Source organism: Anas platyrhynchos, chromosome 2, assembly GCF_047663525.1.
Source record: "Anas platyrhynchos isolate ZD024472 breed Pekin duck chromosome 2, IASCAAS_PekinDuck_T2T, whole genome shotgun sequence".
Taxonomy (NCBI): domain Eukaryota; kingdom Metazoa; phylum Chordata; class Aves; order Anseriformes; family Anatidae; genus Anas; species Anas platyrhynchos.
This window is the reverse complement of record NC_092588.1, coordinates 155400196-155425973: the sequence shown is the minus strand read 5'-3', so window position 1 is coordinate 155425973 and position 25778 is coordinate 155400196. Positions and strand designations below refer to the sequence as shown.

The 25778-nt window shown below is 36.3% G+C and overlaps 1 protein-coding gene across 6 annotated transcripts in view; it reads right to left on the bottom strand.

Moving 5' to 3' along the window:
- MINDY4 (MINDY lysine 48 deubiquitinase 4) overlaps positions 1 to 25778 on the bottom strand; it is a 100754-nt gene that overhangs the window by 34616 nt on the left and 40360 nt on the right. For all 6 annotated transcript variants that reach the window (XR_011807124.1, XR_011807125.1, XR_011807123.1 and 3 more), the window contains exons 12-15: positions 25044 to 25109; positions 24750 to 24817; positions 8533 to 8596; positions 6114 to 6275 (exon numbers count right to left, since the gene is read on the bottom strand). Coding sequence is in view for 3 of the 6 variants with exons in the window: in XM_027450345.3 (XP_027306146.3) it covers positions 6114 to 6275; positions 8533 to 8596; positions 24750 to 24817; positions 25044 to 25109 (360 nt within the window). In the remaining 3 variants the exon portion in view is untranslated. The remainder of the gene's footprint in view (positions 1 to 6113; positions 6276 to 8532; positions 8597 to 24749; positions 24818 to 25043; positions 25110 to 25778) is intronic.

The following is a 25778-nucleotide window of genomic DNA, read 5'->3' as shown; positions in this document are numbered from 1 at the left end:
AGGGACATTGTGAAGTTAAAGTTACTTCCATGAATATGTACTTGATTTCCATCAGATTAAGATATACCCAAATAATGTTCACAACTTCTGATATTCAGAGTATGCACAACTTAATCACTATGCCCAGTCAGGCAGAAATTAAAACTGTTTTTAGCCAGATATTTATAAACAGTAGTAGGAAACACTATTGCTACATGAGAATCCTATATAATTTCTCTGCAGCTTTGAATACTTTTTGTTGTTGAAAAGGAAGTCTATCTGATGATGAGTTGGAGGGAAAAAGTACAAAATTAATGTAGAAGAACAGAAAGAGATGCGGGTTCATTCCCAGAACTACCAAAACAAAGACTCCAGGAAAGCATTGTTTTTTGACTAAGGTCCATAAAAGAACATAGCAGTTGTGGCAAAGCATAAAGATCTCAACGTGCCAACTAGTCTCCAGATCTTTTCTTCATCCTTGCCCCATTCTGCTGATTTTCTTGTATGTCCCATTAAGAGAAGAAATGTTGAGAGTGATTCAACCCTTCTTTTAGACTTCAGGACTTTGCTATTCCTTCAGTCCATGTGGAGGTGTTTATAGTTCATTTCAATAAAACTACAACAACAAGTTTCAGGCCACTTATCTCCACCATTTATTTGTAGGCCCTCTAACTTAGGTTGGCCCCTATGCTTTGGCTCTCTGTAAAATCAAACAAGGAAGGGATGGGTATTACCAGAGATGTGGACACCCCTCTTCATCATCTATAAAAGGATTTGGCTGGACTTCTTTCCTAAGCATTTTCAGCCTATGAATCCAGACCCAAATATGAGTACTTAAAATCTAAAGGGATATGCGGACAATATTTAATTTGCCATTTTCTGTTTTGTCTGTTTGCAAAGAATAAAAAATTCTTTTAAACATGTGAGGTTTATTATTCTTATTGTCTTATATAAAAATGCTGTGATTAGATTTTATTTGGAAGAATGTTGACAAGAAATCAATGCCAATATTTCAGCAACAGTGACCCTGAGAAAAAAGAAAATGGCCAGGAGGAGCACAATAGGACCTCATTAAACAAAATTTCATTTACAAGATAGAAAAGGAGATTTAAAAAACAGGAATGAAGAACAAAGTTTTGAAATGCCCAATATCTTTTCAGCTTTGTTTCAGTCAAACTTGTACATATCATGTGTGTTTGCACCCGGTAGCACTCACAGAAACATAAGAAGTGTTTGAAGAAGTGTTTGGACAATGCTCTAAGACATATGATCTGATTTTATTGGGTTGGGGACCCAGGACTTGGACTCGATGATCCTTGTGGATCCCTTCCAACTTGAATATTCTACGATTCTATGAAATATCCTACATGAATAGCAGGGTCATTTGCAGAAATAAGGCATCTACGAGGCACAATCTTTACTGCCTACCCATTACTGAAAAGTAATTGGAAAATAAAACTAACCATCAGTTTCCATTTTGCAAACACATATTTTTGTTGATGGTTTCTTAAACAAGATGTTTAAAAACCCTCTTTCTAACCCTCTCCCTCCACAGCACCACCAAAGACCTGGCTTTAAGCCAGTCCAACTGACTGAGAAAGGCGCCAGTTTAGCAGACGTATTTCCCAGTGCAGAAGGTTATAGGAAGGATGTTCCACAGGGCAAATAAACAGGTGAGGTTCCACAAGACAGAGCATGTGTGCTGAATTTAATAATTCAAGTAGGTCTTGTTATAGCACAGACTGTGCTGGTTTCATCAAAGGGCCTGAAGATAATATGTCCCATCTGTGGAATTTTAATGAATAAATTCTGTTCATTTATGCTTCCTTCTCTTTTTGAAAAGACATAGGAAAAATGTGTATGTAACTTCTTTGTCAACACTGATTTCTCTTCATTTTCAGAAATGCAAAAACTAAAAAGCAACGGTCTCTTTTGAAATGCCGACAGCTGACACAGAGACTTGGATGCTGACAAGAATCAGGGTTGTGTGAGTTTGGGAGGTCAGCTGGTAGGTAGGTGGCTTAAATAATACAGCAGGACTGTCTACAAGCAGGAGGGAATCAGTGAAGACTAAGAAATCGAGTCCCCTTTCAAAAGAGATGAGTAGCCATGAATACTTCCATTATATTTTCGTACAACAATACATATTTAAAGTGCTTTCAAAAAGCATTTCAGAAGTAGAGCTAAATTCATCAACCAGTATTGTATAAACTACAAAATCAGAGATTCAGAGCACCTGTACTCTAGGTTAACCACTACTAGCTTGTTGGATGACCTTCAGAAAAGCACTTTGCATTTTGCTCATCTGTCAGCCACCCTCTAAAATGGTAATGCAAAGCACGGATTTATTCATAAGGATCGGTACATAAATGCTAGATGTTATTATTAATATTAGTATCTTTTAAATTCTTCCTTTGAGAATGCACAGTTTTTCTCTTTTGTCACTGTTAGTCTGTTAAACCATCTGATATAAACACAAGGAACTTCTGTTTTCATCTGTTTCTACTTTTAAGTTCACAATAACTTTTGAAAATAACTTTTCATCGTCCTAAGTTTTTTGACCTGCAATTTTAATGCGTCATTTAGGCCAAAGACTCTGACCGAAAAGAAGGGACTTTCTCTTAAGACTGCTATAATTGGTCCCATCCACTTCTGTGCCTCAACCCTTTCTCTGAGGTCTCATCCCTGCTGCAGAAACCACACAGCTTCTCTGAGACTACTACTGAAATGCTGCATGCTGCCAGCCAGAAAACAGAGGGAAACTTGCACCAATTTTATGTGGGTTGAGCAAGTTTTGGAAATGTTTCATCACTTTAAACTGCATTAAGTAAATCCCAGGAAACCCAAAATCTTAATTTAGTCCTCTTGGTTAAATGTGTAGGATCAGATGGAACTAATATAGCTTGAATATGGGCTTGGCACAGACAGAAGAAATCCAAAGATGTATAACTTGCATATGGAAAAGTAACAGCACTGGACCTTTAATTTTTTGCCTGAAAATGTGGAAATTCACAATGAAACTAGATGTTTGCATATGAATTACATTGAATGAATCCATCTGTCACTTTCAAAAAAAAAAAAAAGGCAACAATTACCTTGCAAAAACTATACTGAGTATGATGATATGTTAGGACTAAGAGTGATGATTAGACTTTAACAATTTTAGACAAATTACTTGAAGCACACATTTTTCCAATCAGTAAAGATAACACATTCAGCATGATCCACTCAAAGAAATTATTGGATCAGCAACAGAGGGATTCTTCAGGCAATCTTGGGGGAAAAGGGGACAGATCATTTTGGCTTTATTTGCTACTGTTGAAGTTTGACAGAAGGATTAATTCATTTCTCATGCCCTGTAGACATGCCAATGAAACTGGATTATATACAGATACTCCACATTTTAGACAATGGAGATAAAATGATACAGCATGGATTTACAGCATCTAGTCTGATATCTTGCATATCTCTTCCTAACCATTTTTGTAAGTAGGAAGAAAGCTACAGAAGAAAAATAAGCTTGGAGTTTATAACAGAACAAAAATAAGCTTTGTGCTTGTAACAGCTTTCAACAGCTTTGTGCTGTTGAAAAAGGGAAGAGCTGTTACATCATCTTGCAAATGTCGAGTCAATGGGGATTAATTGTTTAGGTTGCAGGTTAGAGTACAAGTAAGAGCGTTAATCAGAGGAAACTAAGTAAGTGATCAGTCACGTTTCATGTAAGAAAGAACATCCAAAGCACAAGATGTGTAGTAGATAACATCAAAATCTTTACATTTAGTGTTACAGGTACCTGCCAATCTCTTTTTAAACTTGCTTATATTTTAAAGTAGACATGTGAGAAAAAAATATAAGATCATAGTTATATACATTACAATCAATTGATAAATGTCTACCTGAATAGGTAAGAACTTCATGGATACAGATTTTTAAAAGAGAGCCTACTTTACATCAGGACATAAAAATATCCTGCATTATCCCCTGAGAGACTGACTGAATGTGACCTAGAGGGAGTTTTCCAGCTCTAATGTCTATGATTCACAATATATCATGCTTAGAATCTTCTTACTTCTTGGGAAAAATAAAAAAATAAAAAAAAATAAAAAAAATGACAGTTCCAGTTCTTTCCATTCCTGGTTTCAGTTACCATCCTCATAGCCGCAATGTAACTGGATGCTGGAGGTACTTACTTAAATGTGGAGAGGAAGAAAACAGTCAGTTTGAAAGACTTGCAGGCAAATTCTATTCTAAGTTCCAACACAGCATACTATCAGTGCCATTTATTTTATCTAAATTGCTCTAAACTAGTAAGTTTGTAACAGAAAGCAGAATCTGTCCCCTCATGCTGAAGCCACAGTAAGGACTCCCCTGATCTGTGAACAAAATCCAACAGAAAGTTTTGTCCTAGTCCTTAGACGGGCATGCGCTGAGATGTATGAACTGAAATGCAGAGCAGATGTTCTTAAAAAAAAAAAAAAAAAAAACAAGACACAGAGAGAGAGACAATTTTCATCAGATGCTTAAGTGGAGTAGAATCAAAACCCAAACAACAACAACAAAAACACAACGTGTACCAGAGCTTCTGTAACCAATTAAGAAAACAGATCACTGCTCCTGAGTCCAGCTCCCAAGCTGGAAGGAAAGGACACCCTCCATCATATAATTTGCAGAGTAAGTGGAAGACAGTGTCTGGTTCTCTGAGTAACTTTATTTTGTTTTTAGAGGGCAGATGAGAAAGAAATAGCTCTTACTTACACTGACCTCACTGACCATTTTGCTATTTAGAAGTCATTTTCCTCACTGGAGAATGGAAAAAATGCTATAGCAGTGTAAAACCTTTTTTTGAGGTTTTAAGTGTTACATTCTTTATAGGAAAGGGCAGAGAGCTTGAAATAGAAAAAGAAGTTAAGATATTTTTAGTTCAGTTTACTCGGAATTTATCTGATTTAAATACACTGATACTCTCTTGACTGAATTGAAACCTTATTATGATCTTGTGAATAATGTAAAGCATTGCATTAACTAAAAACAATAAAAATTAGAATTTTCAGTAGTAAGAAAATGTAACTGACTTCAGCCATATGGGAAATAGTTAAAACCAAGCTTTGCTTGTTTTTTTTTCAGTCACACAATAATATTAGATCAGTACAAACAAATTCTTTGCTAATCGTTTTCAAATTTGTATAGAGGCACTGACTGCAAATCCAGATGGGACCATTGCAATTATCTAATCTAGCATCTAACACAGGCAAGAGACTTTCAAATAATATCCCAGCATCAAACACAAGATTGCCTGTTTAAGATAGAACAAGTCTTTAGGAAAGACGTCCGTAGTGTTGATAACATCTGTTGATGGAGAATCAGGGAAATCCTTATGCAATTTTTTCCAGAGGTAAATTAATAGCTGTTACTTCTTTGAAAATTTTAATCTGTCTTTTAGTTTTCATGATAAATACAACTAAAATATTAATTTCAAAGCCATATTAAAGAGAACATTACCATTTTATAGCCAGCTTCATCAATTTTCTGTTATTATTATTGCTAATACAATATTATTAATTCCACCACAGCATGGAGCAGACGATGCAATCAGTCTGGCTCCCCATCACATAGGAATTCATGGAAAATGGAGTATTTAAGGTGAGCTTCAGCTCCAGATCCAGTCACTTATATTTATATGACTAAAATATGTACTCACATGAGAGCTGGGTGTCTCATGTCCACTACTATCAGTGGAGATTTAATGAATACAGCCAGGGGAACTTGTTCTGCAGACACCTACGCTTAGTCAGGTCAACAGCTTTTGGCTCCAGAGACTGCACTGACTAGGTCCTAGTTCACATGACGTACGTAGTAGTGTTAGTCTGTGAGCTGACTTCCATTCCAGGAGATCAATTAGAAAAACACAAGATTTAGATGCTCTAGATTACCCAAGCCATTTACAAAGGGTTGGCAGTTGTGACACTGACCTCCATCCAGAAGGAAAACCATGCTCTGCCTTTGGATATCTGAATCCTCTGAGTGAGCAATTGAATCAAGCCCATAATTTCTTAGTTGCTATATTCACTCCAAGTCAATTTTAATTTTGTTAATTGTTTTCTTTTTAATTAAAATCAGAAGAATGCAAAACATACCTGGCAAACATCGTAGTGCTCAAAGAGAGACAGCAAACCAATATCACTGCGGCTTGTGATGCCTTTCAAGATTGTAATATTTCCATTTCCAGAATTCAGCTCTATCACATCATTGAAAACATTGGACACAGCTTTGCCAGTCAAAAGCAAGTTCACTAATTCCTGTTTATGACATTAAAAAAAATAACAACAACAACAACAACAACAACAAAAATAGTTAACTATCTTGTCTGTACCAGACATTAGTACAAGCTTAATTCACTGTTGATAAAGTTACACATAAAATCACAGAATGGGTTGGGTTGGAAGGGACTTCCAGGCTGCCCCCAACTCCATCCAGCCTGGCCTTGGGCACTGCCAGGGATGGGGCAGCCACAGCTCCTCTGGGTGGCCTGGACCAGGGCCTCATCAGTCTCAGAGTGAAGAATTTCGTCCTAACATCTAATCTAAATCTCTTCTCTTTTAGTTTGAAACCACTCCCCCAGTCCTATCACTAACTGTCCGTGTAAGAAGTTGCTCTTCATCTTTTTTATAAGCTCTTTTTAGGTAACAAAAGGCCACTATAGGGTATTCTCAGACCATTCTCTTCTCCAGGATGAACAATTCCAGCTCTCTCAGCCTGTCTTTGTAGGAGAGGTGCATCCTCATGGCCTTCCTCTGGATGTACATATCCACATCCTTCTTGTTCTAGGGCTCCCAGGCCTGGATACAGGACTCCAAGTGGATCCTCACAAGGGCAGAGCACCTTCCTCCCTCCACCTGCTGCCCTCTCCTCTGGTGATGTAGCCCAGGATGCAGTGGCCCTTCTGGCCTGCAAGCACACACTGCTGGCTCATGACAAGCTTTTTTCCACCAAAACCCCCAAATCCTTCTCTGCAGAGCTGCTCTCAATGTGTTCTTCACCCCCTATGTACTCATGGCTGGGATTGCCCCAACCCAGGTGCAACACCTTGCACTTGGACTTGGACCTCATTAGGTTCACATGGGCCCGCTTCTCAAGCTCATCCTGGTCCCTCTGGATGGAATCCCATCCAATTTGCAGATTAGCGTTTTTGTTTAACTTAAAACATTATGGTGTCCCTTTTTCTGTACAATGAAAGTTACAGCATGAATGTTATCAATTAAAAGCTCTACACTACTATCCCAATACTTCTGCATGTGCATAGTAATGTGTTTTGCACATTGGACAAGGCTTGTTAAAAGATTTTCTTGCCAGGGTGTATGTGTGTGTGTATTTGCACACATGCATGTGCATGAAGCTCAAGGAACAATGACACCAAACATTTTGCATAGCATAAGAGCCGGAAAGGGTCAACTAGGACATAACAGCAAATAACATATGTAGCAGCATATGTTAGTCTGCTGATAGATAGCAGGAGACTGTGGTACAGCAACGAATGAATGGTTAGCTTCAGCTAACCACTAATAAATAACATATGGCAAGAAACATGAAGGAAAATAAGAATGTAGTTTCCAGAAGAAAAAAAAATATATATTATGCCCTAAAACATGACTAACACTGTTATAGTCAGTTTGGACTTGATGTTTGACTTTAGAAATAACTGCACACAGTTATATCCCAATGTTTCTCCTGGAGGACTCCCCAAAGTTTACAGGTTTTTACTGATGCTTATAGGACTTCCAAGACCACCAGTGATGTTCCACCACTTGTTTGAGGAATCACCATGTAACCACAGCATAAAAGTCTTGTATTGATAGTAAAAGAGAAGAACATGAAGCTTGCCTTTTTTTCAGCCAGAATGGCAGTACATTTAATGGCTGTCACCATATTCAGACCACATAACTTATGCCCATGTCACAGTTTTCAGGTAATCCATGTCCCTACATTCCACCTTCAGTGTTTTCAACCAGATGGACACCTCTGCAGGCCTAGAGCCAGGCAGTAGGAGACATTTGGTACAGGGCATGAGCTAGAATTTGACTACATAAATTTATGAGCCTAAGTGACAGACAGCAATTCAGAATCCTTATTTCAAAGCACCACGTGTCTATCGGGCACAGCTATAAACAATGAGTCTCCAGTTTGAAGCACCAGTTAGCTTTAGTCAGCATCAGCTGTTAGCTGAGCAGGGCTCATTTATGGAGGAACTGTACAGTGGGACACGGTACCTCGATCACTCTTCTGAAATGCAGGCAGGAAACACAGGTTTAGGGATTTCAAAGCGGCAGATGAGAGGAATAGAGGTCGATTCAGACCAGGAAAAAAAAAAAAAAAAAGCAGAGACTCTGAAAGCAAAAACAACAGTCTGCCAAAGTGAAGTGCAAGGATAAACAATAAAGATGAAGATGCTTAACATTCTGGGGAAATGCTAAAGAAATGCTATCTCTTCCCAGAGGTCAGTTCACAGCTCTCTGTGTAGAGTCATATGATATCTCCAAGACTTCATGTTTAACTTACCTGAGTACAATAGCCATGGCTGCCGATCAAACGGTTCGTAAGCACATCAAAATCATTGCGCACCCTGAAAAGAGTAGGGAATACTTAAGCCCAATTGCTTCTTTTCATTTGACTTAAAAATCTCTAAATCTTGGGGAAAAATGCTGTTTCCCAAGTATGAATAGAACTTCACATTTTGGAATTCTTTTAAGCTGAATTTTCACACAGGGAAAAAAGTTTATATCAACTAGACCTGTAGCAAGCAGAAGTTAATTACAGCTAGACTGAGGAACACAGATGTAGAGGAAAGGAGAAGCCGTTCTTGCACAAGGTAGAACTTTAAAAGTCAGAACTACTGACCATTTGTCTTACAGAATGAGCTAGATAAAGTGTTCTCACAGATACATGCATTTGTTATTCCTGTCATTAACTCTTGGGATATATCCACAAACTGAAGACAATATTATCTATGCTTTATATTCTCAATGAAAAGGCTCCAGGTGTACACTTATTATAATACTGCAGCGTGGTTCCTTCTATTTTATGACACCAAAGACAAAAGTCCATGAAATTGCATCACTGATAATTATGGAGTAATATCTCTCAAAGCCAAGTTCCCTCTCCTATAACTCCTGGAATAATTCAGTTATTGATTGGTTGGTGCCCTAAAACATAAAATTTGAAGAAGGAAAGCAGAAAGAAAGAGAATGCTTTGTTTTGTGATAAAGCAACAGTTGAATTGATCTGGTTACACTAGAGCTACCTTGAATTTTTCTTTCAACATGGCATGCTCTGTTAAAAAATTCATTTTTTAAGTAAAAAGCTGGGATATCTCTGCATTTACTGTCTTCATCCCAAATATTACAAAATTATTTTTCACCTGGGATTGATGTGAGTGACAAAATTGGAATTTTATGTATAACTTTCAAGATCTCCAGCCCTAATGATCCTTACAGTCATGCAAATTTGTCATAGCCATCAAATTACACCAATTCCCATTTTATTTTTAATTTGAAAGATAATTTACAAGTTAGTCTCAATAATAAAAAAGTTTTATAATAGCATCTCTTGCTAGTGGGAAATCAAAGAAATGGCCACAGAAAGTGTGCCTGTGATATGGAAAAGTCTCTCATGCAACATTGTGAGGAATGGATGGGATAATAATAATCTTTGGATTTCAGCCATTTTTTAGTTTGAGAAACAGTTTCATCTTGAAAATGCTGTTGCCTTGTTTGAAATGAGTAGACTATACAATATGCGTCAGTTAGGGACGATGGGACATACGAGAAAGACAATAGGAGGAAGTTCTAATTTCATCTGTAGGTACAAACAATATGGGAGCTGAGGTGTATCTCAGATTTTTAAGAAGAAACACATCTGCCTTTCAAATCATCTCTGCTGATGAGGAAACAAACATCAGGCATATAGCTAGAAGATTTACACCTATTCTAAATCATTTTAAGATTATTATTCATACCTCCCAAAGACTTACAAACTTCATTGCAGGTGTATTCATTGTGTTACAATAAAAGGCATCAGCTTTTCAGAAGTGGAAGTACCCTTTGTGTATTGTAAACATACCAGATAACTACAACAATGTGTTTTGTTTTCTGCTGGACTGTGAAGAGATTCATTGATGACAAGCAAATATGAAGCATTTGTCCATTCTGGTATCTTGGCTATCAGGTGTGAAACCAAATACAACAAAAAAATTGTTACCACTAATTCTACTTTGTCCCTGCGTGGAATTTTTCATTTCTCACTTTATAATCACATTAAAACAGAAAACCCCATTCATTTTAAGCCATGAGACTTTTAAGAATCCTGGTCATCCTCAGTACATAAGTCTAAGTGGAGTGAAGCATAAGTACGTTGACTGCTGGCTCATAATGGTGGTCATTGCCTCAACTGGTAATATTGTAGTCTTTGAAACTACTCAATTAGAAAACAGGATATGATTTTGAAAATGAAGAAATATATGAAATTGAACGTATGTAAGCACTGCCTTCAATAGGAAGATGTTCTTGAGCCAGTTCTTTAGCCAGTTCATAATCAAAAGAGTGATAACGAGATCTGCTAAATTTCAGATCAGTACATAAGATCTCACATGACATTCACCTTCTCGGATTAACATAATAATGGACATAAAGTCTTGCTTTCAACTTTTGCTATGTTTCAGTTTTTGCCCTGAGACTCCTTCAGCTGCTGAATTCTCCACTCAGTGGTGATTGAACTGTCCAGCTTTTCTGATGCATTGACAAAAATGTAGATATATTTTATATGATTGTAGAACCTAAAAAACATGGCAAAACTAATCTCCATGTAGTTTAATTAATTTGGTACTTTTTTTTTTTTTATTTTTATTTTTTTAAAAATTCAAATAGTGGTGAGATATTTACATCATAGGGCATAACTTTTTCATCATTCAGTTTGCAACCAGATTTTTTCTTTTTCAGTATGTATTCAATATATAATGTAATAATTATATAAATAATAAATAATTTTATAGTAATATAATATAATGTGTTTTCTTATATAATATTTATATTTTTCATTATTTTTATATAAAACTAGTGTGTGTTATTATGTGGCAAAGCCAAAAATGCATAGGTGGCTTTGGAGCCAGCAGCTGGGGAAATCTTATCATGACAGAAATCAATCAAAAACACTTGATGTGAAATGTATGTATTTTTTCATGGTTTCTAATGCTGATAGTTTTAGAATGCCTGAAAGTCTTTCCAAAAATACATGTATGATCATATATTGTAAATTTCATTTTCTTCATGTTCCTGTTGATGATTCTGTGTTAATATTCAGCCCTGATGAAACTGCTAATCTGAAGTTAAAAAATCTCAGAAGAAAAAAACACTGAAAGATTTTTTTATAAAAACAACAACAACACAAAATCAACTAATGTATTTACGGAGGGTTTAAAGTACTGGAGATGTATAGATGTTCTGAGTCAACCCTTCCGCAGGTCTGAACTGTGACATAACATGCTGACATCAAGGCAGCTGTGACAGTTCCTATTAGTCAGAAATTTGCCTCAAGTTTTCAACACACTCATCCATTCTGGGATATACACATTAAAAACAACAACAAAAAAATCTTCTAAGAGCTTAGGACAGATGAAGAAAGATAGCATACTTAGATGAAACTGTAAAAGCAGTATAAGCCTTAGCACTGATAGCGTGTTAATAAAATAAATTATTGTGAATTGTAGCACTCTAGTGAAGTTTTAACGTGTATAAACACAAATCCAAAACATAAACAATTTGAGCACTGTAATCAGATGAACTTTTTCTAAATAACACCAGGTTAGATAAATAAAACATTTTAAAAATGCTTCATACACACTAATTTGCAATGTATTTCCAGGAAAACCCTTGCCAAGTCTTTAATGGAGAACATCTGAACATTGCATATTAAATACGAAAGTCAGAGACAAACTTAACAGTAGGAAGAGTTCCAGCCTATCACTAAACGAGCTGGTTAATGCTAGTTATTTTAACTTAGATATCATTCAGATTGATAGCAACTTAAGAACACAGCAAAATGAAATAATATAAAACAAAAAATGGTGCGTTTAAGTAAGTGTTAGCCGTTTTAAAGCCTTTAACTCTGTGGCAAAGCTGTAATTGAGAATTGGTGACCTCACTTTGTTCATGGCAACAGACAGCTATATTAACAAACACACAATTACAAGTCTACTCCCAAAATAGAATTTGGGTTGGGAGGGAGAAAAACTCCTCTTCAAGCACAAGGATTTCAAATAATTACAATGGGGATGTGGAAAATGACAGGATGGGTGACTGGCTTATTGTGTAAATGTTCCTTTTTTTTTTTTTTTTTTTTAATACTGGCACACTGCAAAGGTTATAAATGAATGCTTAAAAAAAAGGGGAAGAGCTGCTCTGTTAAAAATAAATAAATAAATTGCTGTTTGGGATGCAAACCAATAAAAGCAAGGAAGTGGTTTCAATTCTTCATTTATCACTTTTTTCACATGCCTGATAATTTCACAAAGTTCTTGAAATGTACACGTACTTGACAATCATGCACATTTAATTCATCAGCTCTGCTGCTACAGGGTGCTTACACCCTATAAGAAGTATTTACGTTTCAGAGGGATAGGTCTAATGCAGAAAGTGATTAAGCAATTGGCATATTCAATACATTCCATTTTTCAGAATAAATTATCTTTCTTATTGAATGCAACATGTCCCTCTGAGCTGAGCACGTTATGGAAAGATATTAAACTAGGATCTTTTTAACCATAGTGACCTTATGTTTAGCAAATGGAGCTGAACAGTACATAGTAGGTACTCGAGGCTCGCTGAAATTTGGCAAAAATGTGACCGTATTTTCATTACTGCTCTACTTTTTAATAGAATCAGACTTCTATTTTGCCTCTTTGGAGACCTTTTTAAAAAAAGCTGTAGCATTCTTTTTTAAAAAATACACCTTATATCCCTAAAATCAAAAGCATTCATTTCCGAAAGGCTTTAATTTCCTCCAGGAAAGGGAAAAAACAAGACTGGGAAGATGACAAAGCTAATTTGTCACTTAGGGATGGGCAATTTTTTTATATCTAAAGATGAACACATAGTCTTTAGCTAATCATTCTTGGCTTCTTTACATTTCAGTATGTGGAAAAAAAAAAAAAAAAGTAGTAAATCCTGAAGTAATTTACAAGACCTTCTAAATAATGTTCAGAGAAGAGGAAGAAACTACTGGGAAATGTCTTTTCCCTGTCTGACGAATGTGAAGAGAGCCTACCACGATTTGGGTATGACCATCTAATTGTTACATAATGAGGTCTGGAAAGATAAATCATACTCACGAATACGTCAGCATTGCAGACAGACTCAGTATATATTTTTGGTTTACAAGCTGAGAAATACAGTTGCTATAGAAATAACGTCTCATAGCTAGCTTTGACAAAACTGTCCTTGCTCAGACAAGCCAACTAAATGCAATGCATGAACAGCCACTTTTGAATAGTCAGTTTGATTCAGGTTTTAACTTGACAGTGACAGAAATTGAACATTTTGATTCTTGAGTTTACTGGAAGCATGCAAAAGATGAGTTCACAGACAGAACAGATGAGTTCATCTCATGGTAAGTTGAGCTGTACAAAGATAGAGTGAAACTAGAAAGAGTTCAGAGGGCCAGAAGAAACCCTGTCAAATGGACCAGCTTCCCTATGAGAAGTGACTGTACAGACCATATACAGACAACTTACAGCCATAGCTACAAAAGGAGACAACTGATGTATTACAACAGAGGATCAAACATTTCTCAATGATAAGGAAATGAATAAAGAACGTGTACTCAGCGCTTTTCATAACATGAACTAGGCAACACTCTTTAGACTTACCAGGCAAGCTGTTCAAGCTAACAAAAGGAAAAACTCTATAACACGGCACATAACTACATTGGGGAACTCATTGCCACAGGATGTTCTGGAGGCCAAAAGAATAAAAGGGTTCAAAAAGGGTTTAGACAAATTCATGGAGGATAGGTTCATCAAGGGCTAATAAACTCGATGGTCCGGATACAACTGCCAGCTTAGGAAGTCTCTGAATTACTGACTATCGGAAACATGGAGAAAATACCAGCACAATAATTGCACTATATTCACCCCGTTTCTTATGCAGTTTCCTTCAGCAGCAACAGCTTTCCACTATCAAAGACAGACTACTAGGCTGGATGGACTTTTGCTTTAATCCTAAATGGACAGTCTTATTAAATCCACATATCTCAGATAACTGTCAGATTGATGCTCTGCATTTACATAAGCCATGATGTAGACTATAGCCTGGGATAATGTTGAGCTGCAGACACAAGAAAAAGATGACATGCTCTGACTGCTAAACTCTGGCCATCTCATATCTCCTTCACGGATAACCACATTTCTTAGTTGCTTCTTGGTTTCTCATACTTTTTGCAGTGGTAGCTTAGAAACCCAAAATCTAATCATAGTTTGACTAGGTTTATTGAGTCACAGACTAAGTTTACTGATGCATTTTCATTTTGTACAAATATTGTTCTTTAAATTAAATAACTCTTCTCAGTCCTTCTTGTTTCCTTAGGCACACTTCCCTCCTATGTTGTAGAATATATTCATGTCCTGTCTCATTTTATTTTATTTTATTTTATTTTATTTTATTTTATTTTATTTTATTTTATTTTATTTTATTTTATTTTATTTTATTTTATTTTATTTTATTAGGTTAGAAAAGATAAACACTTTTTTGTGTCCTTTTATAAGTCAAATTTCTCATTACCCTGGTCTTCTCTTCACCAACGCTTCTTCCAGCTTTAATGGGCGAGCCAATGCGTAACACAGTATTTCAATGAGGATATATCAGTACCTTGCACTATTCTGCAGTATTTCTTCACCTCCTCAAACTATTTACTGTAATACATCCTAAGAGCAGATCCAATGCTATTTTATATTGCTGGCTCAAAGACATCCTGTGCTCCTCAGCTTTTCTCAACTCTTTACCCTTCCATTTATAACTCATGGACTGTAACAGCACAGCAGTGAGTACTCTCTGTTTGCATGACCCTGTAGTTTCTGCAGTTAAAACAAATTCTTTTTTTTATTGCCCTCAGCATGAAGCAAAGCCAGCTCTCTGTACAGTGATTCCTTTTCTGTATTGACAATGCCTTTCAATTTTGATTCATTAGTACATTTCATTAGCGCACCACTCCCTTCTCAACATAACTGAAGAGAATATTAAGAAAGATTAATCTCAGAGTGATCACTGATCAACTTTATCAGTAACCTTCTCCTTGCTGATAACTCTTCTGAGCACCTTTCTTTATCACCCATACAATTTTTAAAAGATCTCTTATCTTCACATTAGTAAATGAATTCTCAGGTGGCATGATATCAAGTGCAAAAACATCTTATTATCTCACCCTTAACTAATTTTATTCTGATGTTATTAGTTGTTGTTGTATTTTGTTTGTTTTTGTTTGTTTTTTCCAGTTTAACTAACAATTCTCTGTTTGATTCTATAATTGCATGCTTACTGAAGTTCAGATAGAATTCATCTATTTAATTTCCCATTTTAAAAATTCTGTTCTTTATCAAAGTAGAATATTAGTTCAGTCTTGTATAACCTATCTTCATTAAAAACAGACTGCATTCTCCACCATTTTCTATTTACCTTTGCAGTTAGTTACTCTCTTTTCAGAATTTTGCCTATATCTTTTCAACATGCTGAGTTAAGGACTAGGTTGCTTGGTTTGATTTTCCATCTTTCTTAAATGTAGGCATTGTTTGTTACTACAGTTATATGGTGACCTCTACTGTGAAAAAAGACATTAAGCATCTTTGTCATTGTGTATATGTTAAGTGTTAGTTTTGCCAGTATTTAGAGATGCACAGTATTAACTTCTCCAAATTTACTGCACCAGAGATACAAGGTAACTGCCTGTTTTAATGGGCCAAGCCATATAGTCTGACAGAGTAAGTAAGGTTCCAGGATCAAGCCCATTCATAAAGTCTGACGATAGCTCAGAAAATCTTGCATTAGTTTAGAAGTGAGACCTAGGCAAAAAGACTTTTTTAACTTCTGTTCCATCTCCTACGTAATTAATACTATTTCTACGCATGGATTCCAATTAGTCATCCTGACCATTCCCTATATCATTCTCCTTAATGAAATTTAAGACAGAATATCCATTTGGATGTGGGGCATTCCTTATATTATTCCTAATGTCAGCCACATTCACCCAAAACTAAAACTTCACACTTTCCTGATATCTTCTTATTGATGTTATAAGGGAATTGCTTGTTAATTTCCTTTACAAGTTTTGGGTCTGAACTTGTCTGAATCACATTTTTCACCAAAATTCAGACTAACATTGCTATTTGTTGTTCACCACACTTTTTTTCTTTATTGTTCAGAAGATTCTTCAGAAAATGAGCTAAATTTTCTTCTTTTTATGCATGTTCTCAGCTTTATGATTTATCCTGATTAGTTCTAGAAGGAACTAGACGTAGCAGGGGAAACAGTATTGATTTTCCCCCTGTTGCCATGTGAAACCTTTCTGTAGCAAACACCCTACCTCCCTTCACACTGTCCAATTCACAGTTCTATGGACCTATGCTGGTTACAGGCTTCCTGAATTTTATTAACAGGGAGACAAGGGTCACATGATGCTCTATTATTTGTGTAAATACTAGCTCTTTCTCTTCTTTCTTCTCTTTCTTTTTCTTTCTTTCTTTCTTTCTTTCTTTCTTTCTTTCTTTCTCTCTCTCTCTCTCTCTCTCTCAATATATCAAGTGAGATATACACCTAGTGAGATGTCAAACAGAAAGAATGCAACAACCCAGGACATCCTCTTTGTTTCCTTGATTCTCCCCCATTTGGCTGTGTTTGGTTTCATTTTTTCTATTTCCTTATCACTAGCTTTTGTTCTTTGTTCTTCAGTTCAGCAAACTTCTTTACATCTAATGCAATTCTTCCTCTCGCCTTTGTGGTCATGTTTCCCCTTGGGTCCCATTCTGTATCTAACAGGCTCTATAGTTTGCTTATCTCTAGATCTTACTGACAGATGCATATGTTGGTGTTGAGTCACACCCTATTCTCTTTTATCTTGTCTTCAAAATCCCATTCTACCATCATCTCCAAGTTTATTCTTTAGTCCACGGATCATCTCTTCAAGTGTTGTAAGGTGACAGTTCAACAGTTCATAAATCAATACATTCCACGGCTTATCCAAGTTTGAGAGAATAAAAATCATAGCTTCAGATCTGTCTCTCACCCTCCTTTGAATGTTATTGAGGCTGTCTCAGTTACTACCCCTGACTTCTTGTTTTTCTTTGAAGGAGAAATATTAACTTCTTACAAGCAAACTCCCTTGTTTATTGCCTCTTAGCAGCTGAAGCTGCAATCTGTGCTTCATTAAGATTCCACTTAATAAAAGCAATGCCTGTCCAGTGATCACTCAGCTAGAAGGGCCTCTGTCCAATTCATACAACAGAGCACCAAAGACATGAAAGATCCTGAGGACTGCATGCAACCTATCAAGCAGCAGGTATAGAAATTCACTTACCCAAACAAACAAGGACTCGATTCTTCCCTACCAAGGTCTGGATCCCACACAAACTCTCCCATTTACTGTCCTCTCACTGCTCTTGGTAAATCTAATCTTGTGCTTCCTCCATGTTGTAAAGTCACAAACGGGTCTTAGAGAGATCCGAGACTCCCAAATATGGATTAGTCTGTTAGGTCTAGTTGCTTGTTTTTTTGCACTATAACATAATTAGCAGCTGTTTCCCCTTAAAAATAACTGCTTCCCTATCTTTTTCAAACACCAAAAGACTAAGTGGTAAAATACATGATGACATGTATTTATATTAGAGAGCTGTAAACACTGAGTGAAAACTGGTCACACGCGTAATTTCCCCTTGCTGATGGTCTTCCAGGCGTTCTCAAGTGGGGGGAAACTGATTATGAAAAGCCATTTTCCCAGAAAACTGTCTAATAAAAAAAAAGCATATTTCCATCAAGAATGCCTCATGTGACTGGATATTTTATGTGAACTTGCAATTGCTTTTGCCATTGGACAAGCCACATGATCGTTTCACATAAAGGTTTTTTTCACCAGCCAAACAACATGAGGAGATTTTAAAATGAGAATAGGTGCACTTTAGGGGAACTCTAAATTAGCAAATGGCTCTGTGACAGGAAAAGGTGTCAGTTAAAGAAAATGGATTGAGGGTGGAGGACCCATTGTTCCACCCACGATTCATGCACCAACACAATACCACTTTCTTTTTAATGTCCTATGTGATTGAAAGAGGTTAAATGTAAAGTAACGTGTCAGAATCTAGGTTATTTCACAGTAAATGATATAGCTGGGAAAGATACAGAAAAAAAAATGGTTTGATAAAGATTACTACACTGATGCTTATCTGATGTTATAACTTTCTTGATAAAAAGTTATCTTACCGAGTAAAGACCATCTTACTCTTGGGCCCCAGTCTTTCTGTTTGACAAAGGGCTTCTGATCTTTATTACAGATCATTGCTGTACTATAAATAAATAGTGTAAATATGTAACAGTACATCTCACAGTGAAATGCTGTCCTACAGAGATAGAACAGGTCAAGACAGAACGGTCATATTGTACCAAAGCGGGAAGATTCTTGGCATACGTCTTGCAACCAAATAGTTACAGAACTACTACTGTTCATCAACCAAGCTGATGAACAAATATACATGAGCACAGTACATGGCATTATAATGACAACAGTGCAAAATTCTTCCGAGATCCTCTGAAGACCTAAAAATCAGTTTCCCCAGATGAACAACATACTCATTTAGGAAGGTATACTTTGGTTTATACATGCTGGTTCTGCAAATGCTGAATCTAGATCTTTTGCATAGCCAGAGAGGGATTGTAGCCACTGGTCCTTTTGCCTGTCTGATTAGGCTTTCCTTTCCTGTGAAGTCTAAACAAGTCAAAATTTCTCTCCCCTATAACATGTCTAGTGCAGCTTGGCTTCATTTATTATGGAAAGGATATATTTTTTTTTTTTTTGCAGTGGAATACGTCTACTGAGCAGCCATCAACATGATTTGTGGCATTTATTACATGGAAGGATTAGAAAGAAAAAGTTCAGAAAAATGGTACCTGTCCTGGTTTCAGTTAGAACAGAGTTAATTTTCTTCCTAGTAGCTGGTAGAATGCTACGTTTTGGCTTAGGATGAGAAGAGTGCTGATAACACCCCGATGCTTTAATTGTTGCAGAGCAGTGCTTATACCAAGCCAAGGACATCTCAGCCTTTTGCTCTGTCCTGCCAACGGGCAGGCTGGGGGTGCAGCAAGAGCTGGGAGGGGACAGACCCAGGACAGGTGACACAAACTAGCCAAAGGGGTATTCCATACCATCTGACGTCATGCTAAACAATATATAGGGGTGGCTAGCCAGGGGAGGGGGGCCAGACTGCTCGGGGTTAGGCTGGGCATTGGTCAGCGGGTGGTGAGCAATTGCATTGTGCATCACTTGTTTGTACACATTATTATTGTTATTATTATTATTGTTATTATTATTTTCCTGTCTTATTAAACTGTCTTTATCTCAACTCACGGGCTTCACTTTATGTTTCTCTCCCCCATCCCAGAGAGGGAGGGGGGAGGGTGAGTGAACGGCTGTGTGGTGTTTAGCTGCCAGTCGGGTTAAACCACGACAGTACCACAGGAATGAAAGCTAAATGCTCAACACAGAATCTACCTTTACCTGTATGATTCTCGTTAGGAAAAAAAAAAAAAATCACTGTTAGATGGTGGAAGATTTCAGAAAACTAAGTTAGATTTCTAAATTACTAGTAACTAAGACTTAGTAGGTGTGATGAGGCCTCAATTCATAAGGAATCGAACCATTATCCCATTTAATAAAAAGGCATTAGCTTTTTATTAGCCCACAACACCAAAACCTTCTAAGCTCACTAAAGGAAAACATCACAAATCATTTTGAAAGGGGTCTGTACACTTATCTGGAAAAGAAAAGGCTACAGCAGGGGATCACATTAAAGAAAAATGTGTGGACTCATATTTTACTAAGCTTATTAGCAAGTGGCCTGCTTAATGAAGTGCACAGCCTCCTTTTGACTTATAAAACTTTTTTTTTTTTTTAACAGATAGTGCCATTGTTTTCTTAATTCTCACAAAAACACTTCAGAGAAAAAAAGTGAAGAGAGAGCCAAATGACCAGTGCTGACTGCAGCATTACACTTGCAGTCTGTTATCAGTAAGTGATAAAGTATCTGTGCATGACTCAACTAAAGAGACCTGCAAACAGTGCTGATTTGATTGTACTGGTCAGCATATTTGTGAGTAAAACAGCGAGTCTGTCTTTCAGATGAAGCTCTCTTTAGTGTCTGCAGGTAGCTTGCAAATGGCAATACACTGTTTTTCTACAAAGGAATTTGACCTAAGGCATTTTCTTAGCTCTAATAGCTTCTAGTAATTATGGTTTTATTCAATAAAGTTATTACACAGATTAAGAAAAATATAGCAATGAAAACAGTGGGTCTGGTTGGCAAGAGGAAGAAATTTAAAGGCTCTTCGATGAATAGATCAAAGCCAGCTACATCACAATATAGCAAGGGTTTTGCATGGATAAGCACAATAAGGTGTGCAAGTGCAAAGTGCTAGATGTGATGAGATGGTTCACACGGAAGCTCACAGCCTGCTTTTTAGCTTGGTCTCTCCCAGGTACATGGAAAATATCTCGTGGCTGTTAACAACATGAAGATTTTAGTACGTAGTTTGCACATTCAGGAAGATCAGTCCCCTGAGCAACTGTAACACGTCCACTATTTTTTAATTTTTCGTTAGTCGTAAAAAAAAAAAAAAGTTACAATTGTTAGTGACTAGCATTCCTTCCTGTACCAGAAGCAACAACACGTTCTGAGCAACTTCCTCAGGAATTCTCACTCCTCTTTGGCCATTTGTTATCAGTCCTACCAGTGATGACCATTAGTGTATGAAGTATGATAAACTCATTAGCAAAATCTACAAAGCAGTGCGAAACTCCGCATTTCCTGGCTGTGTGGACCCATTAAATAAAAATACTTAGGGTTTCGGTGATTTAGGGTAATAGACCTAGCTGCAATCTGGAATTTCTGTTTACAAGAAAAACTTGGTAACAACATAAAAATCATGGAGCCAGACCAAAGTCAGCCTAGACCAGCATCCAGTCAGCAGCAGCAGTAGCAAACATCAAGGCAGAACAAAAAATCGGGCCACATGGAGGCTACATTCAGGCATGTGGGTTTAAAAGAACTGAAGCATGCACTTTCCAGTAAATTTATGTGACTTTCTTGATACTTCTGGCCTCCTCATCTCTCAGTACCAAAAGTTACTTATGCTACGGATGAAAAAGTAGCTTTTTTTTTTTTTTTTTAAAGGTTTTTAAATCTGAGGCTTGATAATTTCCCTGACAATCATGTTTTTAGACTGTGTGAAACAACATATAATCATTCCATATTAAACCTTGTCATGGATTTCCACATTTTTATCATATCCAAGTCAATGCTGAAGAGGAAAGATTTAATCTGCTCTCACAGAAACTATTCCACACTAAAGGGAAAGCTTCTAGCTTTTGTCTTCCAGTGTGTTTGGGTTCTATTGTGTCTTTACTGACCTTGGGAGACAAGACCACATAGAAGATACGGACAGGAGAAGATCATGTATTTATGCAAAACACTATCGCCATTTGATTCTATTCTCTTACCACCATAATTCCCAACACATTATTTCATTTTGGCTATCATAGAAAATTGGGCTGACATATTCAGAGAACTACTAGTAATGGTGCCAGAATTTCTCTCCTTTTACATAATAATTTTTTTAAGGCTTTTCACTAGCTTAGTATCTTTGAGACTGTTTTTTCGTTATGTATAATTCTTAGCAATATTAACATGTCACCTCCCATTTTACTGACCAGTCACTATAAGACGGAATTATTTGACTACATGTTGTATATGGTGTAGAGCCTCTTTATGAGTAGAGTTTCTTTATATACAGGGGAGATAAGGGCATTTCAGAAGATGATTTATCTCATTCTAAGGTTGATATTTGATATGTCAAATGCATCATGACCTTTTTCTCTTTTTATAAGCATAAAGGGAGCCTAGATGGAAATATTTCCATAGAATTTAAATAAAGATAAGATACAACATTATCCTTAAAATAGTAAAAATCTAAGAAATAGGAGCCTAAACTAGTCATTCCCTCTCCAAACTCAAAGGAAAAAAACAAGCACTGCCTATCAGCAATTCTCCCCATGTTTCTTGATATCTTTGGATGGGATGACTCTCTTAGAGAATGTTCTCTCTTCTCACTGATTACAGAGGGAGCTGGGACGACTGGGAATAATTTTAGAAGGCTAAACTTAAGATGACATTCTTCCATTGCTGGTAGGATTGAGATCCTTCCGAATGGCCAGAAGTTAGTCAGAGAATAAAGGTACAAACAGGTCTTTATCCTTATGAACACCACCAACTATTGCAGCTATCATTCCCAATTATTTGGCAGGATCACAACAGCATGAGGTCTTCCATCTGTACAGGTGCAGAAAACATCTGCCTGCAGATGCTCTAAGGCAGTCCGTATCCTTCATTTAATAAACCGCACCATTTAGTCTACATTCAGTTTTCTGTCTCTTAACCACTAATGAATGCTTCCCCACTATACAAAATAATGTGTTATTATTTTATTCTAATCATGTCCTGAATTGAAAACTTAAGTAAATATTCATGAAACAGAAAATATTGGGAAGAATATTTCTGGCAGAGAGAAACATTTCATTACTTATTAATCAAAATGTCAATGTTATATTTGTTAAATCAAATGTAAATGCTTTGTTTTCTTTTAGTTGGACAGACCTTTACATCTTACACAGTTCTGTTTTATGGTAACCATGGTGCAAGACTATTCCATCCTTAGGCTACAACTATCTTAAAAAAATATCAATTAATTATAAAAGAGAGATTTACCTATTTTTACCTCCTGACAGTCAACATTGTGGTAACAAACTAAAACATTTTAACATGATTTGAGAAATTAAAATATGCTGGTTTCTTAACAAAAATTAGATAATTTATCTAGTTTTTTCAATAGAATATGCACACAAACCAGGACAATTGAAACTTGGCATTTTCAATTTTATGTAGAAACTGATTTTCTCTTAAAAGACGGAGGTGAAAAAAATGTCTTGGAAGGTCTACTGCTGGATGAAAATTCCATTACGTAAAAAACTTCTCATTTGTCTTCAAATATTCATCCAGAACTATGCCAGTTATGTAAATAATGACTTATAATGCCTGTAACACCCACTAAATGGTACATATTTCTTGATGATATGAGCAGCGAGTTATTTGTCTTGATATTTGTAATATCCTAAGAGAAGTACTTTGACATAGCCATTCGAATCTATTACTGAAAATTACATAAGTGAAATTTAGTTTGCACTTCTAAAACAAATCTTATGCAAAGTTTGCAAACACATTCCACTGTATCTAGTGACACAGAAAAATTCTTGTTTCTTATAAACAAAAGATAGGTACCTATGTAATGTATTACACTGTAACAAGCTAGAAGAGTAATGGTACTTTAAGATGAAGTTCTGTGAAAAATTCGTGATTCTTGCTCAGAAAATAACTCCATTTTCTAAACAATTCTGCCATTTTGAACTAGACTTTTAAAACTATTTAGATATCAAAAAATACAAATAGATGCTGCAAGGAATTTTTATCTTCAGTTTAGACCAGAAGTGCAGTCACAGATAATTGACTGGCCTTGTCATAACATACTGTTAAAAATCGAGAAGAAAAAATAGTTTTTTTGTTTAAATTATTAAAGAATGTTTACCATTTTATAGCAAGTAAAGTAATGCAATCAATAGGAATTAGGAACGCTGCTGCCTTTGATAATCCTACTAAGTGACAAGTATATTACCACTTGCTCAAATACCTTTAATAATGTAGACCTTTCTGCTCTAACTAGCTCAGAAAAAAATGAGAACGACATATGCTATAACATTATCATGTCATTCATGTCAGAGTGCAAAAGGGGAGATAAGCCAATGGTCTGTAGTGTTACTGTCAGCAAAACAAAAGAGGAAATGACAACAAAACCAAAAAATAATATATCTGTAAATGATTTTAGGAAGTTCAGTGGGTGAGCAATTGAATGAACAAAATCAAATCAAATCTGGACTAAGTCATTATTTATTTTCTAGACAATGTAGTAATGCAAGAAATAAAAGCACCATTCAACTTATACAAATCAAACCCGTGCTGCTTTCAAGTGCAGCTGCTCTTTTCATGTCAGTTGTTATTGTAAGTTGTCAAGGAACATTTTTCACTTGCAGATAATTCTAGGAGATTATTACAGAAGTGGAATTTGACAAAATGAAAAAAGCTGACATATTCTGAGCCATACTTACCTTGTGTTCCTGTGTTCTTAACTCCATCCATATTGGTGACCCACAACTAAGTATCTATTTAAAGGGTGATCTCAAACTCACAACAACAATGAAAGACAAGATTAAATGTGTAAATCTAAGTAGCAATACCCCTATATTTAACAGAGTAAGCATCAAGACAGATTAAAAAAGCCAGCAACTTCAGTACATCACGGCTGCTTTTTCGCTTTGCACACCTTGGTTGCTTTGCAGTTTATGCAAATGGATATAAAGACACTCACAGATTGATAGATCTTGATAAGATGACAGACACAGTCAGAAGAATGCACCCACAGGGGCCAATTTCAAACTGAAAAAGAAAAGAACTGTATTTACATTGTTGTACATGTTTTTAAGCCCAATCCTAAGGAAATGCAAGCCAAACAAAGCAGAAAGAACTGTTCTCATTTATGTTAAAACAGACTTTTTCACTCTATTTGTTAAAATGTGAAGCATGTTTTTGAAACTACATCCAGAAGACATCATATCAGATTGATAAATATGGAAAGAAAGACTAGCAGCTGAATACATAGTACCTGGTGAATATTCTGCTGAAGAAGTACAATCAGATCTTCATATCTTGTGGAACTATGCAGTATTAGCTGGGAAGAAATATGAGGAAAAAAAAATGAAACAATAACAATTCCTTTTTAAAACATGAAATTACATGAACATAAGGAAAACTTTAAATCTGAGTGGTTGGATTTCAACTAATATAAAATGGTTTAAAGATCTAATGAAATCTCTCTCGATAAAAAATTGTATCTCAGCAATTCATGTATTCTGAATTTATAGATGCTGCTTCTTACAGCTTTTAAATTCATTGTGCAGCTAGCTTGCTTCACTTTTAATAGTTTATGCAAAACAACTCTTAGAACCTCAGAATAATGAAGCTTCAGAAGACACAAAAGCAGCAAACAGCTCAGGAGCTTGTACCCATGAGGTGAGCTTTCTATAGCAGGTCTCATCAGAGCACTTCTTATCATACTTGGAGAATAGTCTCAAAAATATTCCTTTCTAACATGAAGTTCAGAGGACTTCACAGGTCCAGCCACTTACTTTCAAACTGTCTCTCTCTTTGTCTTTGTATCCTAACAGCAATTATGGTGTTGTGGATACAGTGATGGGGAAGATCAAGCACTCTGACTTAGATTCCTGGCTCTATCAGGAGTTTCCTTTCCATCTCATTTTCACTGTGCCTATGTCCACATGATCTTTGATAAGCAGTACTTAGAGGCAGCACAGTAGTGCTAGTTGCATTCTGAAATGGC